The sequence below is a fragment of the Oryctolagus cuniculus genome, chromosome 15, assembly GCF_051225735.1.
Source record: "Oryctolagus cuniculus isolate XC-2025 breed Fujian yellow rabbit chromosome 15, ASM5122573v1, whole genome shotgun sequence".
NCBI classification, from domain to species: domain Eukaryota; kingdom Metazoa; phylum Chordata; class Mammalia; order Lagomorpha; family Leporidae; genus Oryctolagus; species Oryctolagus cuniculus.
Window position 1 is genome coordinate 10850905 of NC_142881.1, and position 21372 is coordinate 10872276.

General features: G+C 45.4%; 1 protein-coding gene across 5 annotated transcripts in view; it reads right to left on the reverse strand.

The window, feature by feature from the left end:
• INPP5F (inositol polyphosphate-5-phosphatase F) overlaps positions 1-21372 on the reverse strand; it is a 112747-nt gene that overhangs the window by 60975 nt on the left and 30400 nt on the right. For 3 of the 5 annotated variants that reach the window (XM_051823686.3, XM_089314232.1, XM_089314234.1), the window contains one exon: positions 14533-14613. In XM_051823686.3, the coding sequence (XP_051679646.3) occupies positions 14533-14613 (81 nt within the window). Of the gene's footprint in view, positions 1-418; positions 618-14532; positions 14614-21372 lie in introns of all 5 variants that reach the window. The other 2 variants (XM_089314233.1, XM_089314235.1) reach the window with 1 other exon arrangement.

Below are 21372 nucleotides of genomic sequence, written 5' to 3' on the forward strand. Positions count from 1 at the left end.
AGACAGGAACTGTTCCCCCAGCTTCCCTAGTCCTCCCCTCGCAGGTGGCAGATGGCGGGAATTCTCCACCTCCGTGCTGGGGGGGCCAACCCCTGAGAATAAACCTGCTCGCACACGAAACACTCTGCCTGTCTGCAGAGCCCTAAGTCAGACCTCGGCACCGAGAAGCGGGTGCTGCATGGAAGCAGCTTTGGAACGGGGCAACAGAGAGATGGACGAGTGCGGAGATGCCAGTTGGAAGAGGCCTGCGCCACCATGTGTGAGGCTTTGGGGGATTCTAGCCAGGCCTCCGAGGGAAGAGAGGAGAACGGGGAGACGCATTCTCAGAGAACACCAAGCACCCCGGGACAGAAGGCTGGCAGAAACGCGGACAGCAAAGCCCGTCCTGGCCAGTCCCAGGTGGAAACAAGCACGTTACCAGACAACAGGAGAGGAGGCCATCCTCCAACGGGCTCAAGTGTGTTCACGTTGAGTATATTGTGGAAGGCAGAGCTTAAAAGTGACGAACTTGGATATCCAACTGAAGCTACTTCTAAGCAAAGTGTTGAAGGCGTGGCTTGACTCCTCCATAATGAGTACAGTAAAATAGAGAAGACAGATATGACCTCAGGACAAAACTGTTAAGCAAAAAGAAAACAGAACTTTAAGATCTAAAGAATTCTCAGCTTATCCATACTGCAAATAACGAGAAGGCATATTAGAAGAGAATATGAAGGGTGTGGCCATGTGCGTGAACCACAGACTTAACCACCCACTCGCAGGAAAACTGAGCTGAAGGGGAAGAAGCTGGAAAGGAATGAAGGACAGATGTCGGACGGCTTGGACTTGACAGGACAGGGCCACAGAGCCATCCAGCTGAGAACGTGTGCTGTCCTTTAAGACAAGAAGAATGATCCCAAAGGTGCCTCAGAGATCCTCAGAGATGCCTCTTTGGTTCAGAAGAGACAGCTGCCTTGTTTTTGACAAGCCAGATGGCCTCTGCCCAAAGCCAGGGGCACAGGGTCAGGCAGCAAAGCCCTAGGGACAAAACCCTTTCTGGGCAGAGCCATGGGAGTAGGATCTGGAAGGTACGGGTTTAGGGTGCAGAACATTGACTCAAAGAGGATTATTCTCAACTCTTAGGATCTCAAAGGTCTACCGTGTACCTTTTATTTATTTATTTATTTTTTGGACAGGCAGAGTGGATAGTGAGAGAGAGAGACAGAGAGAAAGGTCTTCCTTTGCTGTTGGTTCACCCTCCAATGGCCGCCGTGGCCGGCGTGCTGCAGCCGGCACACCGCGTTGATCCGATGGCAGGAGCCAGGTACTTCTCCTGGTCTCCCATGGGGTGCAGGGCCCAAGCACTTGGGCCATCCTCCACTGCCTTCCCTGGCCACAGCAGAGAGCTGGCCTGGAAGAGGGGCAACCGGGACAGAATCCGGTGCCCCGACCGGGACTAGAACCATGTGTGTCGGCACCGCAAGGTGGAGGATTAGCCTATTGAGCCGCGGCGCCGGCCTCTGTGTACCTTTTAAAAAAGATTCATTCATTCATTCATTTGAAAGGCAGAGAGATAAAGTCTTCCATTCGCTGGTTCAGTCCCCAAATGGCCGCAATGGTCAGAGCTGAGCTGATCTGAAGCCAGGAGCTTCTCTGCTGCTGTGGCATAGCGGGTAAAGCCACTGCCTGCAGTGCCGGCATCCCATGGGCATCGGTTCGAGTCCCAGCTGCTCTACTTCCAATCCAGCTCTCTGTTGTGGCCTGGGAAAGCAGTAAAAGATTGCCCAAGACCTTGGGCCTCTGCACCCATGTGGGAGACCCAGAGGAAGCTCCTGGCTTCAGATCAGCACAGCTCTAGCCTTTGCGGCCAATTGGGGAGTGAACCAGTGAATGGAAGACCTCTCTCTCTAACTCCGACTTTCAAATGAATAAATAAATCTTTTTAAAAAAATGTCCATCCTATACCTGTCCCACCACTATATTTTGGAAGCACATAACTTCTTTGGTTTCACAAATTTGTAGCTAGAGAGCAATTTGCCTCAGGATGACTTAAACCTTCAGTATCATGTACAATTTAGGTGATATTCAGATGAGACCGTGTAGACTTTCAAGATGATGCCTGAACAAGAAAAGACTTGCTGGTGGGGGGCCAGTGGTGTGGCACAGCAAGTTAAGCTGCCACCATTCCATATGAGCACCGGTTCAGGTCCTGGCTACTCCACTTCTGATTCAGTCCCTGCTAGTGCACCTGGGAAGGCAGTGGATGTATAAGTCCCTGGGCCCTTGCCACTCACATAGGAGACCCAGTTGGAGTTCCAGGCTTGTGGCTTCAGTATGGTTGCAACCATTTGGGAGTGAACCAGCAGATGGAGGATTGTGCTTTCTGTCTGTGTAACTCTGCCTTTCAAATAAACAAATCTTAAAAAAGACTTCTGATAGCTCCTGGCCTCGGATCGGCGCAGCTCCGGCCGTTGCGGCTGATTGGGGAGTGAACCAGCGGATGGAAGACCTCTCTCTCTCTGCCTCTCCTCTCTCTGTGTAACTCTGACTTTCAAATAAATAAATCTTTTTTTTTTTTAAAGACTTTGGTGCTGTTAGGACATAAAAATTTATTTTGCATGTGAGAAGAACATGTTTTGGGGAGACCAGGGTAGAATACTACCAGTTAAATATATGTGAACCCCCAAAACCCATACGTTGAAATTCTAACCCCAGTGTGGGGGTATTAGGAGAGGGCGCCTTCAGCAGGTGAACAGGTTATGAGGGCTCCCCTCACAAACGGGACCAGTTCCTTATGGAGGAGGCCCACCAGGGCCAGCACTGTGGCACAGCAGGCTGAGCCATGGCCTGCAATGCTGGCATCCTATACGGGCACTGGTTCAGGACCCAGCTGCTCTACATCCAATCCAGCTCCCTGTTAGTGGGCCTGAGAAAGTACTGGAAGATGGCCCGAGTGTTTGGACCCTTGCACTCACATGGGAAAACTGGAAGCAGCTCTGGGCTCCTGGCTTCAGTCTGACATACCCCCAGCCATTGCAGCCATTTGAGGAGTGAACCAGTGGATAGAAGATCTCTCTCTGTAATGCTGCCTTTCAAATAAACAAAAATAAATCTAACACACACACACACACACACACACACACACACACAGAGGCCCAGCAGAGTTCCCTCGCCCCCTCACCTTTCCCCTCACGTGAGGCCTCAGTGAGAAGTCATCTATGAACCAGGAGGCAAGCCCCAACCTGACAATGAGTCTGCGGGTGTCCTGATCTGGACCTCTCCGTCTCCAGGACTGTGAGAAATAAGTTTCCATTCTTTACAAGCCACTCAGCCTATGGTAATCTGCAGAGACTATGAAGGAAATATTATATGCTATTTTTAAAAAATATTTGAGGCCGGCGCCGTGGCTCAATAGGCTAATCCTCCACCTTGCGGCGCCGGCACACCGGGTTCTAGTCCCGGTTGGGGTGCCAGATTCTGTCCCGGTTGCCCCTCTTCCAGGCCAGCTCTCTGCTATGGCCAGGGAGTGCAGTGGAGGATGGCCCAGGTGCTTGGGCCCTGCACCCCATGGGAGACCAGGATAAGTACCTGGCTCCTGCCATCGGATCAGCGCGGTGCGCCGGCTGCAGCGCGTCGGCCACGGCAGCCATTGGAGGGTGAACCAATGGCAAAAGGAAGACCTTTCTCTCTGACTCTCTCTCACTATCCACTCTGCCTGTCCAAAAAAAAAAAAAAAAAAAAAAAATTTTGAGAGGCAGAGTTACAGAGAGAGGGAGAGATAGAGAGAAATCTTCCATCTGCTGGTTCGCTCCCCAAATGGCTACAGTGGCTGGAGCTGAGCTGATCTGAAGCCAGGAGCTTCTTCTGGGTCTCCCACGGGGGTATAGGGACCCAAGCACTTGGGCCATCTTACACTACTTTCCCAGGCCAGCAGACAGCTGGATCGGAAGAGGAGCAATTGGGACATGAACTGGCATATGGGATGCTGGCACTGCGAGGGGAGGCTTAGCCCACTATGCCACAGCGCCAGACCCCTGAAATATTACATACCATTAATACACTATGTATTCCAAGAAAATCTAACCATTAAAATATCTTCATAGCATATCCCAAGAAAAAAATATGTTCAAGAATTCTACCTTTTTAACAAATCTTTGGTAGGAATTTCAGTTTAGTCCTAAGTATACAAAAAAACCCACTGACTGATCATTTAGCTCTTTTTTAAATTTATCTATTTGAAAGGTAGAGTTATAGACAGAGGGAGAGAGAAAGTCTTTCATCCACTGGTTCCCTCCCCAAATGGCCACAATGCCCAGAGCTGGGCTGATCCAAAGCCAGGAGCCAGGATCTTCTTCCATGTCTTCCACATGGGTGCAGGAGCCCAACCACTTGGGCCAAACCATAGCAGAGAACTAGATCAGAAGCAGAGCAGCCAGGGCTCGAACCAGCACCAATATGGGATGCCAGCACTGCAGGCGGAGGCTTAGCCTACTACACCACAGTGCCAGCCCCTATTTAGCTCTTTTAAATGGATATAAGTAAGCATGGATCTAAAAAATAGGTTATATACAAACTTATGCATGAATTTGAATTTCTACTAAAGATACGAATTCATGGTAGGTTTAGTACAATATTTTATAATTGAAGACATTTCTGTTTTCGTAAACTATGATAATAGAAATGCTCTTTTTCCCCTCATGGAAATAAAACACTATGTATCCATTAATATATTTCAGGGAGCATTCATACATCAATGAAACGGGAGGCCAAGTGACACCCCCACTTGGAGCTGGCAGCTGACAGACAGTATATCACACTAAGCGTCTACTGCTCCCAGTGACTAAAAAGCTAATTACTAATTTGCTCATATTCCAAACATAGTAACTACTCAATATTTCTTGACTGGTTGCTCTGTTGCTTAAGGTTTCCCAAGTCTGCGTTTATAGAAAATTGACAATGACTCACAAGAACAGCATCAAGGGTGAAAGACATTTAATAGGCTCTATTTCAAAAGTACCAAATGTTGCAATTAGAATCATATTCAGCTTAGCCTCTGAAGTTTAAGATTGAGGGAGGCTAAATCCCTAAAAAAGATCTGTCACAAAATAAAATAATCTGCTATAGTTTATAAAAACATGAACTCTTTTGTATCTTAAAAAAAAATAAAAGTCTTAGAAAACTAGTAAAGTCTAGCTTATAAAGTACTGTTGAGCAAATTTTTTAAAGATTTATTTGAAAGACAGAATTTAGAGAGAGAGAGAGAGGAGGTGGGGAGTGATAGAGAGAGGTCTTCCATCTGTGGGTTCACTCCCCAAATGGCCACAATGGCTAGAGCTGGGCCAGGCAGAAGCCAGAAGCTTCTTCTGAGTCTCCCACGTGGGTGTGGGGGCCAAGCACTTGGGCCTTCTTCCATTGCTCTCCCAGGTGCATTAGCAGGGAGCTGGTTCGGAAGTGGAGCAACTGGGACTGAAACTGGTACCCATATAGGACGTTGGCATCACTAACTGCGGCTTTACCCACTATGCCACAATGCTAGCCCCACAAAATTATTTTCTAAATAATAATACATTTTCTAGGTACTATAGATTATCCCCTCAAAGTGCTAAGATGTCTTCTTAAATGCTTCCTGAAAACTTTAATATGTTACATGATTTCCTGCTAGTGAACCTCAGCCTGCTAAAGATAACCCAGATTTTTATTAATCACACAAGTTTATCTTCATGAATATAAACTGAAAAGTGGCAGAAGGTGGCTTCAAGGTTAGAGGTGATCAGCCCCTAGTCAAAGGGACCCAAGCCCACAAGGTATAGCAACCTGATAACCAAGCCAAATAACCTTCATTTTCTGCTCTTGATGGCTATTACTGGCCAAGTTTAAGTGGGAACTTCCTACATTTATTAAGAACCTCCTTTATTAAATACAATCATAAGTGGTAATGATTTGACTGGAATTATTTCAAAATATTCAATAAGACAAAAAGTCCAAAACATAATAGAGGGAATATAGAAAGCCCCGTGTGTGTGTACAAAAATTTACTTGAGAGGCAGACACAGAGAGAAGGGAACAGACAGAGAGCATTCCCATCTGCTGGTTCACATTCCAAATGCCTGCAACAGCCAGGTGACTCAGGCCAGGAGCCAGGAGCCAGGAGCCAGGAGCTCAATCCAGGTCTCCTCCGTGGGCGGCAGAACCACAGTAAGCTGCACCATCACTGCCGTTTCCCAGGGTCTCCACCAGCAGGAAGCTGGAGTCGGGAACTGAAGGTGGGTATCAAAGTGCAGGCACTCCGATACAGGATGCAGACATCTAGACTGCTAGGCCAAATGTTCACCCAAAAGCATCTTTATAGGTGACCCCGACAGTCATTTTAACCTGATTAATCTACCATGCCACTTGCTTATTTCATGACCCTCTGGGGAGCTCAGAATTAGGGGCCACATTCACGTGACTACTGAAAGCATTGCTTCTAACAAGGAGGGGGAACCACCTGTACCAAGCGGATAGAAACTCGAACTTAGACAGGGAAATAGGAAATTATGAAGTGTACAATGACAGACAAAACGAGAGTAGCAATGAGAGAAGGATGGACCATTCAGCACCTAGGCTAGATAGCTAAGGAAGGGAGTACAAGAAACAGGAGGGAAGTAAAAATAAAAAATGATGAGAAGATGCCAAAGAGGGTAATCCAGGGCTGGGCATTTAGCCCATCAGTTAAAAAACTCACATCCCATATATTGGAGGAGCCAGGTTCAAAGCCTGGCTCCAGCTCCTACTAACATAGAACCTGGGAGACAGCAATAATGGCTCAAGTCTGACACCCACGAGACACATATGCATTGGGTTCCTGGCTCCCACCTTGGCCCAGCCCAGTCTAAGCCATCGTGGGCAGTTGTGGATTGAACTAGGAGATGTGGGGAGCACTTGCTTCCCCTCCACCTCACCTCCCTAAGGGTTAGCCAGGAACCTAGTCTGCTCTAAATTAAATAATTCCAACAGTGAGGCATTTGGCGCAGCAGTTAAACTGATGGTTGGGACAGCTGCATCCTATGCTGGAGTGCCTGGATTCAAGTCCCAGCTCCACTCCTGATTCCATCTTTCCGATAATTCACTGTGTCATCTTAATGTCCGAGATATCTTCACCACTTCACAAGTGGAGAACAGCAGAGGGTGAGCACCAGCTTAATGAATGAGAGCTACTCAAGCAGATTCCGCCTGTGACTGTTCGGTACTTTGAATAAAGTCTCTTTTACCACATTAACCAAGATTCCTGGCCATCTTCCCATCAAAACATCCTGAATATATCCTGGGCTATATTCCTTTGCTAATCAATCTTTTGCTCTTTATATTCAGATACTTCTTGCCCTGAACTCATCTTCTTTCTCAATCTTCAAAATACTAAAAAGCTTGTGTACTCCATCTAAAATCTCCAGCCTAAAGCATTTATCTCACGGATGTCTGTATAAAGATATGACCTCATACCCTGGACTCCACCTCACATCCCTGTCCAGTCAATATGAGTATGTCCCTGAAAATCAGTATCTCACCAATGTCCTCCACCCAGGAACCCGAATCCCAGCTGTTGAGCCGTTTTATCATGTGCACCCTCCACGTTCTTCCAGTTGGCAATGATAAAACTGGGTACTTAAGATCTACTGCTCAGATTCCAGTCTCTGCTCCAGTAAGCTTCAGGTTGTACCCAGCAAGCAGCCTCAGCACCAAGTGTAAGCCTTGGCACAGGCTAGGTACGCCATAAATATTTGCTAAATCATTATGTACTTGCTGACCACTTTGGAACGGCCCCCATCATGGGTCAGCAACATGGAGACACAGCAAGTGAGTAAACACAGCCATGGCCCCTGTCTTTTTGAGCTTATAATCCAGAGTTGATAGAAACAAAAAAGGAGAAGATAAAATATTAACACGCAGTTACAACTGTGATAGAAATCTGACTCTTGGGGCCAGTGTTCCGGCACAGTGGGTTCGGCTGCTGTCCATCAAACCAGCATCCCATACGAGCAGCTGTTGAGTCCCGGCTGCTCCATTCCTAAGCCCGCTCCCTGCTAACGTGCCCGAGAAAGCAGCAGAGGATGGCCCAACTGCTCGGGCCTCTACCACCCATGGGGAGACCCAGATGGTGTTCCAGGCTCCTGGCTTTGGCCTGGCCCAGCCCCAGCTGATGTTGCATTTGGGGAGTGAGCCAGTGTACGGAAGACATCTTTTTCTCCCCTATTCCTCCTTGACCCTGTCTCTGTCTCTCCCCCTAACTCTGCCTTTCAAAGAAATACATCTTCAGAGCCGGCACTGTGGAATAGTGGGTAAAGCCGCCGCCTGCAGTGCCAGCATCCCATATGGGCACCAGTTCCAGTCCTGGCTGCTCCACTTCTGATCCAGCTCTCTGCTGTGGCCTGGGAGAGCAGCAGATGGCGCAAGTCCTTCAGCCCCTGCAGTTGCATGGGAGACTCAGAAGAAGCTCCTGCTGTTGTGGCCAATTAGGGAGTGAACCAGTGGCTGGAAGACCGCTCCCTCCCTCTCTCTCTCTGCCTCACTCTCACTCTCTCTGTAACTCCGACTTTCAAATAAATAAATAAATCTTTAAAAAAAAAAAAGAAATCTTTAATAAAAATTTGATCCTTGGGGCTGGTGCTGTGGCGCAGCGGGTTAATGCCCTGGCCTGAAGCACTGGCATCCCATATGGGCGCCAGTTCTAGTCCCGGCTGCTTCTCTTCCAATCCAGCTCTTTGCTATGACCTGGGATAACAGTAGAAGACGGCCCAAGTCCTTGGGCCCCTGCACTCACGTGGGAGACCTGGAGGAAGCTCCTGGCTTCGGATCAGCACAGATCCAGCCATTGTGGCCAATTGGGGAGTGAACCATCGGATGGAAGACCCCTCCCCTCCCCTCCCCTCCCCTCCCCTCCCCTCTCCTCTCTTGTGTAACTCTGACTTTCAAATAAATAAATAAATCTTTTAAAAAAAATGTGATCCTCATTCTTCCTTCTGGTGACTACAACAAATCAAAAGTACTGATTTTTCATGGAGCTTTTGCTTTTCTTTCACCTATTTGGTTCATTACATGTTCTTCCTACTTCATTCCTCACACTAATGAACCTCAATGGGTCACACTCAGGTCAGACACACTCCAGCTGCTGGAAGTAGACTGTGTTACCAGCCTGGCTGGAAGACCACCTGCCTGCAAATGCCCACGAAGAGACTTCCAAAACCAAAACAGGCTGACGGTTCTCAGAGGATTTCCTCTAGGCCCAGGGTTCACAGAACCGTTCAGTGCCAGACCTTGCTGAGAGTGGGCAATTATCAGCAAAGGATGCCACCACCAAAGAGGACTTTAAAATTCTTCCAACATATATTGTTTTAAAGGAGTACAAGAATTATGAAATACAACTTACGCTAATGCTAATATTTTACTATGAAAAATCTTACTTTTCATAGATTGTCATAGTGTAGCCTTTTGTAAATATCAAGTTTCTGTAAATACTAACATTAGAAAAAACAGTTCGAGTTTAAAACTTGTTCACAATTGTGTATGTAAGAGCTGGCATTGGGGCACAGAGTGCTAAGCCACCACCTGCAACGTCAGCATCCTATATGGGCGCCCCTTCGTGTCCTGCTGCCCCACTTCCAATCCAGCTCCAATGCATCTGGGGAAGCAGTGGAAATTGGCCCAAGTACTTAGGCCCCTGCAACCACATGGGAGACCTGGAAGTTCGGCCTGACACAGCCCGAGCTGTTGCAGCCATTTGGGGAATGAACCAGCATGGAAGATACCCCCTTCCCATTCTCTCTCTACAACTCTTCCTTTCAAATAAATAAAAAATGAATCTTAAAAAATTATGTATCTAGAACTTAAACGGTTCTCTAAAATATCTGACACCTCCTAGGGCCTTTAAGGAAGAATAGCCAGCAGACTGAATTACCAAGAACTCACTCTGCAGGCAATTATCAAATCTTCACAACAACCCCAACAAGAAGGGCCTCTCCCTTCTCCCCGCTCCCTGCGCTGACCACAGCTGTCTTGCTACAGCCACTGAGGCTTGGAGGAGGCGTCCTGACCCAAGGTAAGTCCACCTGCAGGGCCTCGGTGGTATGCGGAGAATGGCCTATCAACGTGAAAAAGGGAAGAAGCAGGACCAGCAGTGGTGGACCAATGGACACGCTTTTTGATGTCTGTAATAAGCATTTCAGTGGACTGAACTGTGTCCCCTCAGAATTCATATACTGAGGTCCTAACCCCAGTATCTCAGAATGTGACTGTATTTGGAAATGGGGTCTTTAAAGAGACAGTTAAGAAAATGAGGTCCTGGTGATGGAAGGGGGGGCTCTAATCCAATCTGCCTGGCACCATCTTTCCCTGGGGAGATGGAGACCACAGGAGAGAGGACGAGACCTGAAGAGTGGCCTCCAGGAAACCTGCCTTGCCCACACCGTGATCTCCAACTTCTGGCCTCCAGATCTATGAGAAAATAAAATCCAGCCAGCAGCCCAAGCAAACTAACAGAGCTCCTAAGGCACGGACGCCTGCCCCACCACAGGGCTCAGAGTGCAGTGACAGGAACAGCAGCACAGCTCACCCACACCATTTTGAGACTGCCAATGGCATCTGTTTGAGTAAATTTATGTTCCCAGCATACCAGGCAAGAACAAAAATTCATGCATTAACATGGAGAGAATGAGTAGGTGGGAAACCAGAGTGAGAAAGAGTTTAAGTGCAGACCTTTTGTTCTCCTCATCCTCTGCTCCCATGGGAAAACGCCCCCAAGTAATCAGCTCAGCTCTCACATACGCCTCCAGCAAGCTGACCAGAGCCAGGGCGGGCACAAGGCACAGGAGCCCATGACAGAGGATGAGAGGGAAGAGTGAGATGGGTGCTCAGGGGCAAGGCTGGGGCGCAGGACACAGGATGCAGGGGCGGAGAGATCTTCCTCTGCTTCCCACCCCACCCCTGCCCTGCTCCCTTTCTTCAGAGCCAAACCTTTAAGCAAATGGACAAGGAAAAAAAAAGGTACAAGAAAAGAGTACAAAGTGCAGACTCTCCCTGCTCTCCTTTCCTTTTCCATTTCCCCCTTCTCCAGCTCGCTGACTCCCCACCGCTCCCTTTCTCAAGTTCCCTATTCCACAGTTACTCCTGCTGCCTACCAACCACCTGTCCTGGGGCCAAGAGAGAGGCAGGTGAAACCAGCAGAGGACACCCAGACTCCCCGGAGTGACCGCAGAGGACCTCGCCTCACTGCCTCCTCAATGACTGTTCTTCCATTCATCATGAATTTGCAAGCCATTAACTTACAGTTGTGCACTGCTTACAGGAGGCAACCTCCAGGCTGGCTGCCAAATCCAGACCCTGCTGCTCAGCCTGCCTGCCCACCCAGGAGAGTGCCCCTGCGGGGAACTGGACTAGCTGACCACGAAGGCCCTGGCCTGTGCTAGCCAGCAAGCTTCATTTTCAGGAGTCTGAACTGGACGCACCGTTCAATCCTTTTGGACTGCTGGTCAGTCCCTGGTGAGGACAGAGACTGACAGAAGTTAGTTGGTTTGAGGGCTGAGGGCACCATTTTAAGGGCAGAGATTTTGTCTGCTATACATAGAGAAAGCAAAAAAGAAGAGAAAAATGAAGAGGTCACAGAGGACTTGTCCTAAGGAAATAATCTTTGATCCTATAAACATCCACTTCTTGGTTTTAGTCTACCAGGTTCCTCTCAAGAATTGGCTTGTTTTTACATAAGCTGATAGGTTTGTATTTACATCCAAAACAGCCCTGATTGGGCCAGGGTTGTGGTGTAGCAGTTAAAGCCACCACCTGTGATGCCAGCATCCCATATGGGCACTGGTTCGAGTCCTGGCTGCTCCACTTCCAATAAGGCTCCCTGCTAATGTGCCTAGAAAGGCAGCAGAGGATGGCCTGAGTCCTTGGGCCCCCGCACCCACCCACATTAGGGACCTGGAAGAAGCTCCTGGCTCCCGGCTTCAGCCTGGCCCAGCTCCAGCCACTGCAGCCATCTGGGGAGTGAACCAGCAGATGGAGACCTCTCTCTCTGTCTCTCGCTCTAACTCTACCTTTCAAATAAATAAAATAAATCTTTAAAAAAATAGTGATTTATAATTGACTAAGTACCTCAGGTGTGTTATCTCATTTGGGACTCACAACAACCTACAGAAATACAGAGGCCAGTCACTTCCACTCTTGTTTGGCAGTGTAAGAAGCAGAGGCCCTGGCACACTGAACTTGTCTTCTTAGCACCCAACCACCACTGTATCCAGGAGAGGGAGAGGAGCCCACAGAGAGGCCTGGGGAGACGAGACGCATGGAAAGAGATCCAGGCAAACTCGCAGGTGAACACTGAACCAGAGTGACCTAGCCAACAAAAGAGAAGGTGGAAGAGCCTCTGGGTCAACCCACAGAAACATGAGATACCATGCGTTGTTCTTGGGCTAAGCCATTAATTAGGGGGCGGGCTTGTGATACAACAAACAAGTGAAAAGATGTTAGGAAACTTCTCCTATAGCTCAAAGCTAATAAACAGAGCTTGAATCCAAGGTCTCCTGATTGATTTCAGTGACTTATTGGCTGCTACAAGATTGACTGAAATTAAGGAAAAATAACTCAAGCACTTCACACATGTCATTTAAACAACAGAAAATGAATTTTAGCTCAGAACACCTAGCAGTGAAATTATCCTGTCAGCATGTAAATGATTAAAAATATATGATGCAAATGTGGACAGGCAGGAGTGTGTTATTAAAATACTTGGATCGCTACAATGACTGAATGCTTCTCTCTTCTGGACTGAAATAATTAAAAAAAAAAACAACTACCAATATATACAACGCTCATAGCACTATTATTTCTGACAGAAAAAAAAGGAAACTCAATTACCCACTGCCAGGAAAAAAATGAGAAATTATGAAATATTCATATAACAATGAAAATAAGTTCCATACATCAACAAGGATAAATCTCAAAAAAAAAAAAAAAATCAAATAAAGAACACAAACAACTTAATATTTAAAGAGAATCTTCAAAACACAAACCCAAGCAGCATATATTATTTAGGAATACATATATAATCAAAGCAAAAACGAAAATCAAGGGAATTCTAAGTACAAAATTCAAAACAGTATGTTCTTCTAAAGGGAAGAAAACAGGACAAAAGGCCCAGAGAGGGCTCCCGCACTTTGGTTGTACTTCATTTTTTAATCTGAATGGCAGATAAATGTATATATTTTACAACAGCCTATACCATGTATCTGTGATAAATAGAATTTTATTATATTTATATTTCAAAACAAAAGCATTCTTAAAAACAACCAAAGAATCTGGCAAAGGCAAATTATACAAAAATCAACCTAGTTTCCAAATGCTCAATAGTTCTATTTTAAAAAATTTTAAAAGGCACACTATAGAGGTAGATACTTCAATTATGTAGCAATAAAGGCAAAGCTTCATATACTTCATAATGATATTAAAATCAATACTAAGAGAAAAATAGACACTTAAATTAGTACTTAAAATATTCTGATTTGTCTTTTCTGGTTAGCTTTGTGGGACTGAATCATATGATACCTACTAAACTTTCCCACCTACAAAATTCCCCTTGAATCCAGGATGCAGGGCCTGTCCGTCCAACCATGAGCCTGGCAAATGACCTAGACCTCCCATCTCCTGCCCTCCTTGAATAAGCACCCCCAAGAGGACCACACCATGTACTGAGAGACCCATGCGCTCTCCTGTCCAGAGTGCCCTGTACCAAGAATGGACATCCAGCTGACTTAAAGCCAAGGTGACCGCCTACCTACTTGTCCAGCTTTCCTGTGAAGTCAGTGCACTTACTGTATCTTTCCTTCACAGCTCCTGCCACAATTTGCAAAACACAAACTCTCTCCTAAACTGTAAGCACTGCGAAGGTAAACGGGGTGGATTTTGCTCTGTATTGTGTCCCATCAACTAGCACAATTCCTGTCACACAGTAGGTACTCAGCAAGTTGTTTTTTTTTTTTTTCAGTAAGAAGATTGTAATTTTATGCTTCCTTTTCTCTAAAGCTTTACTTTTGTTTCATTGAACTTATACAGAAATACACCCACCTTGAGCAGATGTAAAAGGAATCAAAGTCAAAAGAATCAAAGCTGTAACAAAATCTACATGGATCTCAAAGAGAATCCACAGAATGCCACATTAAATTTGACAAGTCCAAAAAGTTTACAGAAATATACCTGGGACCAGCATTGTGGCATGGCAGGTGAAGTCATCACCTGTAATGCTGGCATACCATAAGGGCACCGGTTCAAGTCCCAGCTGCTCCACTTCTGATCCAGCTCCCTGCTAATCACCTGGGAAAAGCAGCAGATGGCTCAAATGTTAGGGCCCCTGCCACCCATGGGGGAGACCCAGAAGAAGCTCCTAGCTTCAGCCTGGCTCAGGGCTGGCCTTTGCGGCCGTCTGGGGAATGAACCAATGGACGGAAGATCACTCGCTCTCTGTCTCTCCCTCTGTGTTACTTTGACTTTCAAAATCAATAATCTCTAAAAAGAAATAAAGAAACATACCTGAATGGAGTTGAATTTTTCCAATAACACCTTCTACCAACCCCAAACAAACAGGATTCCAGGCAAGAAGTAGATCAGTAGCTGAAATAAAGTAAAAAACAGTCACGAGAAAATATTCACCAGGAAACATTAAAACAGTACATAAAAAATGATCAGTGTCCCCAAAAAGCAGTCATGAACATCAGAACTGAATAAGTGGCAACAAAGCATGAAACCTGAGGTCTGAACAAGGCTTCTGATGCAAGGACATTTACAGGGAGAGAACGGACATTCCAGATGCACTACCAGACGGGAAGCAGCACCCTGGCGCCCTGCAGTGGAGGAAAGAGGCCGCTACACAACAAGAGAGCAACTGAAGCTATTGCTGACAATCCTTCCCCAAAGTCCAAGTCCCAGACCCAAGAGAAGGCTTGAGAAAGCACCAGAGCTGTCCACTTACTGGATCACACTCCGAAAACACCTGCCAGCAAAGATGCCTGTCCCAAGCAATGAAATCCAGAAAGCCACTGCCCTTGATATGACTTCTAGGGCAAGACCAACAGGGATCACTTCCACTTACTGAGAACCTACCACGCTCCAGGCATCTCAATCAGGGTTCCTCATCTAAACCACAAAACAGACATGATCTGGGTGACATTTTTCTCCTCAGTGAGAAATGAAACGGCACATAACTGGTACCATTCTGGACACACAGAAAAGCAGCAACTTCATTACACGGAGCCAGGCCTAGGGATGATGGGTCTGAATTCCCTTATGGAACCCAGGTAGCCACGGCTATCAAGTGGTGATAGCGCATGTAATAGCTGTGGTAGTTCAACAGCTGAAACAGATTAGCAAGAATGGAAAGAAATTTGCTCTTGGCAGAAAACCTAAATTACATTTTAATTATTACAATATCAATTTTATTTATTTATTTTTAAATTTATCTGACAGGTAGAGTTATAGACAGTGAGAGAGACAGACAGAGAGAAAGGTCTTCCTTCGGTTGGTTCACTCCCCAAATGGCCGCCACAGCCGGTGCTGTGCCGATTTGAAGCCAAGAGCCAGGTGCTTCCTCCTGGTCTCCCATGTGGGTGCAGGACCCAAGCACTTGGGCCATCCTCCACTGCCCTCCCGGGCCACAGCAGAGAGCTGGACTGGAAGAGGGGCAACCAGGACTAGAACCCGGTGCCCATATGGGATGCCGGCGCCACAGGTGGAGGATCAGCCAAGTGAGCCATGACACTGGCCCCTAATTTTATTTAGTTTTAAAGATTATTTATTTGAAAGGCAGAGTTACAGAAAGGGAGAGGCAGAGAGAGAGAGAGTTTTCCATCCACTGGTTCACATCCCAAATGGCTGCAATGGCCAAGAAAAGGTCAGGCCAAAGCTAGGAGCTTCTTCTGAGTCTCCCACAGGGGTACAGGGGTGCAAGCATGTGGGCCATCTTCCGCTGCTTTCCCAGGCATATTAGCAGGGAGCCAGATCAGAAGTGGAGCAGCAGGGACACGAATTGGTGCCCACAAGGGATTCTGGTACTGTAGGTAACAGCTTAGGCCACCGTACCACAGCGCCACCCCATGATTGTTATCTTTTTTTCATATTTTTTAGGATTTATTTATTTATTTGAAAGTTAAGAGTTACACAGAGATAGATGGAGAGGCAGGGACAGAGAGAGAGGTCCTCCATCTCCTGGCCTATTTGCCAAGTGGCCACAATGGCTAGAGCTGTGCCGATCTGAGACCAGGAGCCAGGAGTTTCCTCTGGGTCTCCCACATGGGTGCAGGGGCCCGAGGACCTGGGCCATCCTCCACTGCTTTCCCAGGCTACAGCAGAGAGCTGGATCAGAAGTGGAGCAGCTGAGACCCAAACCAGTGCCCACATGGGATGCTGTCACTGCAGGTGGTGGCCCCCCTAATTTTATTTGAATGAAACATAATACTCAATCTGTAATCTGCAGGGTGATTATATACCTAATTTAGTTTAGGTTCCAAATGCATTGGAGTTTTGACTGTTACATCTTGAATGTCTTTGTAATGTATTCAATAAAAAGTTAACATTTTAATTTTTATTGAAAGAATTAAAAAGGAATTAAAAATTTTCTTTTGAGGGCTGTTACATACATTATCATTTCTAATCCTGACAACTCTTAGTAGAAGTCCCACTTTATGGCCAGCACCGTGGCTCAATAGGCTAATCCTCCACCTAGCGGTGCCGGATTCTTTCCCGGTTGCCCCTCTTCCAGGCCAGGTCTCTGCTGTGGCCCGGGAAGGCAGTGGAGAATGGCCCAAGTGCTTGGGCCCTGCACCCCATGGGAGACCAGGAGAAGCACCTGGCTCCTGCCTTCGGATCAGCACGGTGCGCCGGCCGCAGCGTGCCAGCCGTGGTGGCCATTGGAGGGTGAACCAACGGCAAAAGGAAGACCTTTCTCTCTGTCTCTCTCTCACTATCCACTCTGCCTGTCAAAAAAAAAAAAAGTCCCACTTTACTTTACATGTAGAAGGAAAAGGTGCTTAGGGAAGTAACATGGTCAAGTCACACAGTGGGTAGAGTAGGGCTGTAGTCACGCAGTTAATAGCTAGGTATGGGGCTGGCGCTATGGCATAGCAGGTAAAGCCGTAGCCTGCAGTGCTGGCAGACCATAGGGGTGCCAGTTCATGTTCCAGCTGCTCCATATCTCTCTGCTATGGCCTGGGAAAGCAGTAGAAGATGGCCCAAGCCCTTGGGTCCCTGCACCTGCATGGAGCTCCTGGCTTCGGATCAGCACAGCGCCAGGCATTGTGGCCAACTGGGGAGTGAACCAGCTGATGGACGAAGATCTCGATCTCTCTCTCTCTCCTTTCTCCTCTCTCTGTGTAACTCTGAATTTCAAATAAATGAATTTTTTTTAAAAAAAGCAAGTCTTTAACAACAACAACAAAAAAGCTAGGCCTACCTGCCTCATGTCATCTAAGCCATACGGCTACAGTAACTCTCTCAGAAACTGTATTTCAACAACCAGTAACAATTTTTAAATAATATAAGAGTAATACTACAGAGACAGACATTTGGCCTAGAAGTTAAGATACCTCTTGGGGCAACAACATCCTGTATGACAGTGACTTCCTGGGTTCCAGCCCCAGCTCCATCCTGATTCCAGCTTCCTGTTAACGCACGTCCTGGAAGGCAGAAGGTCTCTGCCACCCATGTGGGAGACCCAGATTGAGTTCCTAGCTCCTGGCTTCTACCTGGCCCAGCCTTAACTGTTGTAACCATTTGGAGAGTGAACCAGCATGGAAGATATCTGTGTGTGTCTGTCTGTCTCTGTCTCCTTCTCACCTGGCTATGTGCCTCTTAAATAAATTTTAGAAATAATAACACTATAAAGTTAGAAAAAATGTACCACCTCATCCCACCACCAGGAGATAACTTACTATTTTGCTTATTATATTTCAGATCATGATGACTGTGTACATACCATAATGCAATACCACAGACAGTATCACATACCAAAAAACTGGAAGTCACTTAAATTCCCAAGAGTAAGGAAGTATTTCATTAAGTAGAAAATTATGCCACCATGAAGTTACAATTTTGAGTATTTCAAAGGCATGAGAAAATACTCATGACCCCAAAGAGGCTCCTGGCTCCTGATGGGTGCAGCTTCGGCCATTGCAGCCAACTGGAGAGTGAACTGGTAGATGGAAGATCTCTCTCTCTCTCTCTCTCTCTCTCTCTCCTTCTCTCTGTGTAATTCTTTCAAATAAATAAGTAAATAAATCTTTAAAAAAAAAAAAAAGAAAAAACTGTCAACCAAGAATATTGTATCCTGCAAAGCTCTCATTTATGAATGACGGTGAAATAAAGACCTTCCATAACAAACAAATTGAAAGAATTTGTCACCACTAATCCAGCCTTAAAAAAAGATGTTTTAGGATGTGCTACACACAGAAACACAGAAGCATGGTCATCATTATGAAAGAAGGTGAAGGCCGAAAATCTCCCAGTGAAAATATAAAGGAAATCCAGAGTAAACAGTAGGAATATTTATGGGAAAAATGGCAGAGCAAAGTCGTTACTTATCAATAGTCACTTTGAATGTAGTAAATGGCCTCAACTCTCCAGTTAAAAGGTACAGACTGGCTGAATGGATTAAAAAAAAAAAAAACAAATCCCATCTATTTGTTGCCTAGAAGAAACACATATCACTAACAAAGATACACACACACTGAAAGGAGGTAAAAAGATTCCAACCTAACAGAAACAAAGAGCTGGTGTAGTCATCCTAATATCAGACAAAATAGACTAACACAAAAACTGTTAAAGAGACAAAGAAGGGCACTATATAATGATTAAGGGATCAATTCAACAGGAAGATGTGACTATAATAAATGTATATACAGTTACTTATAGGGCACCTGGCTATCTGAAAGAAATGTTAATGGATCTAAAGGGAGACAAAGACTCCAAAACATGGGGCTTCAATCCCCAAATTTCAGTAATGGACAGATCAACCAGACAGAAAATCAGCAAGGAAACAACAGAGTTAATCAGCACTATAGACCAAATGGATTTAATGGATATTTACAGAAGTTTTCATCCTACACTTGCTGAACACATTATTCTCACCAGTACATGGAACATTTTCTAGAATAGACCACACGCTAGGCCATAAAGCAAGTCTCAGCAAATTCAAAAAAATCTAAATCATACCATACATCTCTCTGACCACAAAGGAATGAAGCTGGAAATCAGCAACTAAAGAATCTATAGAGCATGTGCAAACACATGGAGACTGAACAATATGCTCCTGAATGAACAGTGGGTCATCAAAGAAATCAAGAGAGAAATCAAAAAATTTCTGGAAACAAATGAAGATGACAATGCAACATATCAAAACTTAGGGACACAGCAAAAGCAGTGTTAAGAGGAAAGTTTCTAGTAACTGGTACATACATCAACAAATTGGAAAGGCACCAATTCAATAAGCAATCAATGCATCTCAAGAATCTAGAAAAATAACAAACCAAACCCAAAACTAGGAGAAAAGAAATAATTAAAATCAGAGAATAAACAAAACAGAAACAAAAAAAATACAAAATATCAGTGAAATGAAGAGTTGGTTTCTTGAGAAAATAAACAAAATTGACACACATTGGCCCAACTAACCAAAAAAAAAAAAAAAAAAAAAAAGAGAGAGAGAGAGAGAAAGAGAATGAGAAGACCCAAATAAATAAAATTAGAGATGAAAAAGAAACTGTAATAACACACTACAGAAATAAAGAGTTGGGGCCGACACTGTGACACAGTGGGTTAAAGCCCTGGCCTGAAGCACTGGTATCCCATATGGGTGCAGGTTCGAGTCCTGGCTGCTCTGATCCTGCTCCCCATCCACTTCCGATCCTGTTCTCTGCTATGGCGTGGGGCAACAGTCGAAGATGACCCAAGTCCTTGGGCCCCTGCACCCACATGGGAGACCCAGAAGAAGCTCCTGGCTTCAGATTGGCGCAACTGCAGCCTTAGGGGCCATCTGGGGAGTGAACCAGCAGATGGAAGACCTCTCTGTCTCTACCTCTCTGTAACTCTTTCAAATAAATAAAATAAATCTTAAAGAAATAAAAAGAATCATCAGAAATTACTACAAAGAGCTGTATGCCAACAAATTGGGAAACCTAGAAGAAACGGATAGATTCCTGGACACATTCAACCTACCTAAATGGAGCCATGAAGACACAGAAAACCTAAACAGACCAATAACCAAGACAGAAACTGAATCAGTAATAAAGAACCTCCCAAAAAAGAAAAGCCTAGGACTGGATAGCTTCACTGCTGAATTCTACCAGACATTTAAGAAAGAACTAACTCCAATTCTTCTCAAGCTATTCAAAACAACTGAAAGGGAGGGAATCCTCCCAAACTCCTTCTATGAAGCCAGCATTACCTTAATTCCTAAACCTGAAAAAGATACAACAGAGAAAGAGAACTCAGACCAATTTCTTTGTTGAACATAGATACACAGACCTAGCTTTTAGCTACATGACTACAGCCCTGCTCTACCCACTGTGTGACTTGACCATGTTACTTTCCTAAGCACCTTTTCCTTACACATGTAAAGTGGGATTTCTACTAAGAGTTGTCAGGATTAGAAATGATAATGTAAGTAACAGCCCTCAGATGAAAATTTTTAATTCCTTTTTAATTCTTTCAATAAAAATTAAAATGTTAACTTTTTATTGAATACATTACAAACACATTCAAGATGTAACAGTCAAAACTCCAATGCATTTGGAACCTAAACTAACATTAGGTATATAATCACCCTGCAGATTACAGATTATTATGTTTCATTCAAATAAAATTAGGGGTTGCCACTGAGGTGCAGTGAGTTAAGCACCCAGAATCCCACGTGAGCACTGGTTCAAGTCCCAGCAGGTGCACTTCTGATCCAGCTCCCTGCTATGGCCTGGGAAAGCAGCAGAAGAGGGCCCAACTGCTTGGGTCCCTGTACCCGTGTGAGAGACCCAGAAGAAACTTTGGTCTGGCCCATTCCCAGCCATTGCAGTCATTTGGGGAGTAAACCAGCAGATAGAAGACTTCTCTCTCTCTCTCTGCCTCTCCCCCTTTGAAACTCAGCCTTTCAAATAAATAAATAAATCTTTAGAAAAAAAAAACTTGCAAATATTACCCCATGGTTACCTACAAAGATTATACCACAATAGATTTCTACCAGGAGCAAATGAAGCGCTTGTTTAAAAGTACTCTTTCCAGCACTTGGACATTCTTCATTCTTCATCAATTTTGTTAATTTTATGACATCCCCTGCCTAACATGATGTTTATTTCCTTTCCATTGCTAGCAAGATTAATTTAATTACGAAATTGA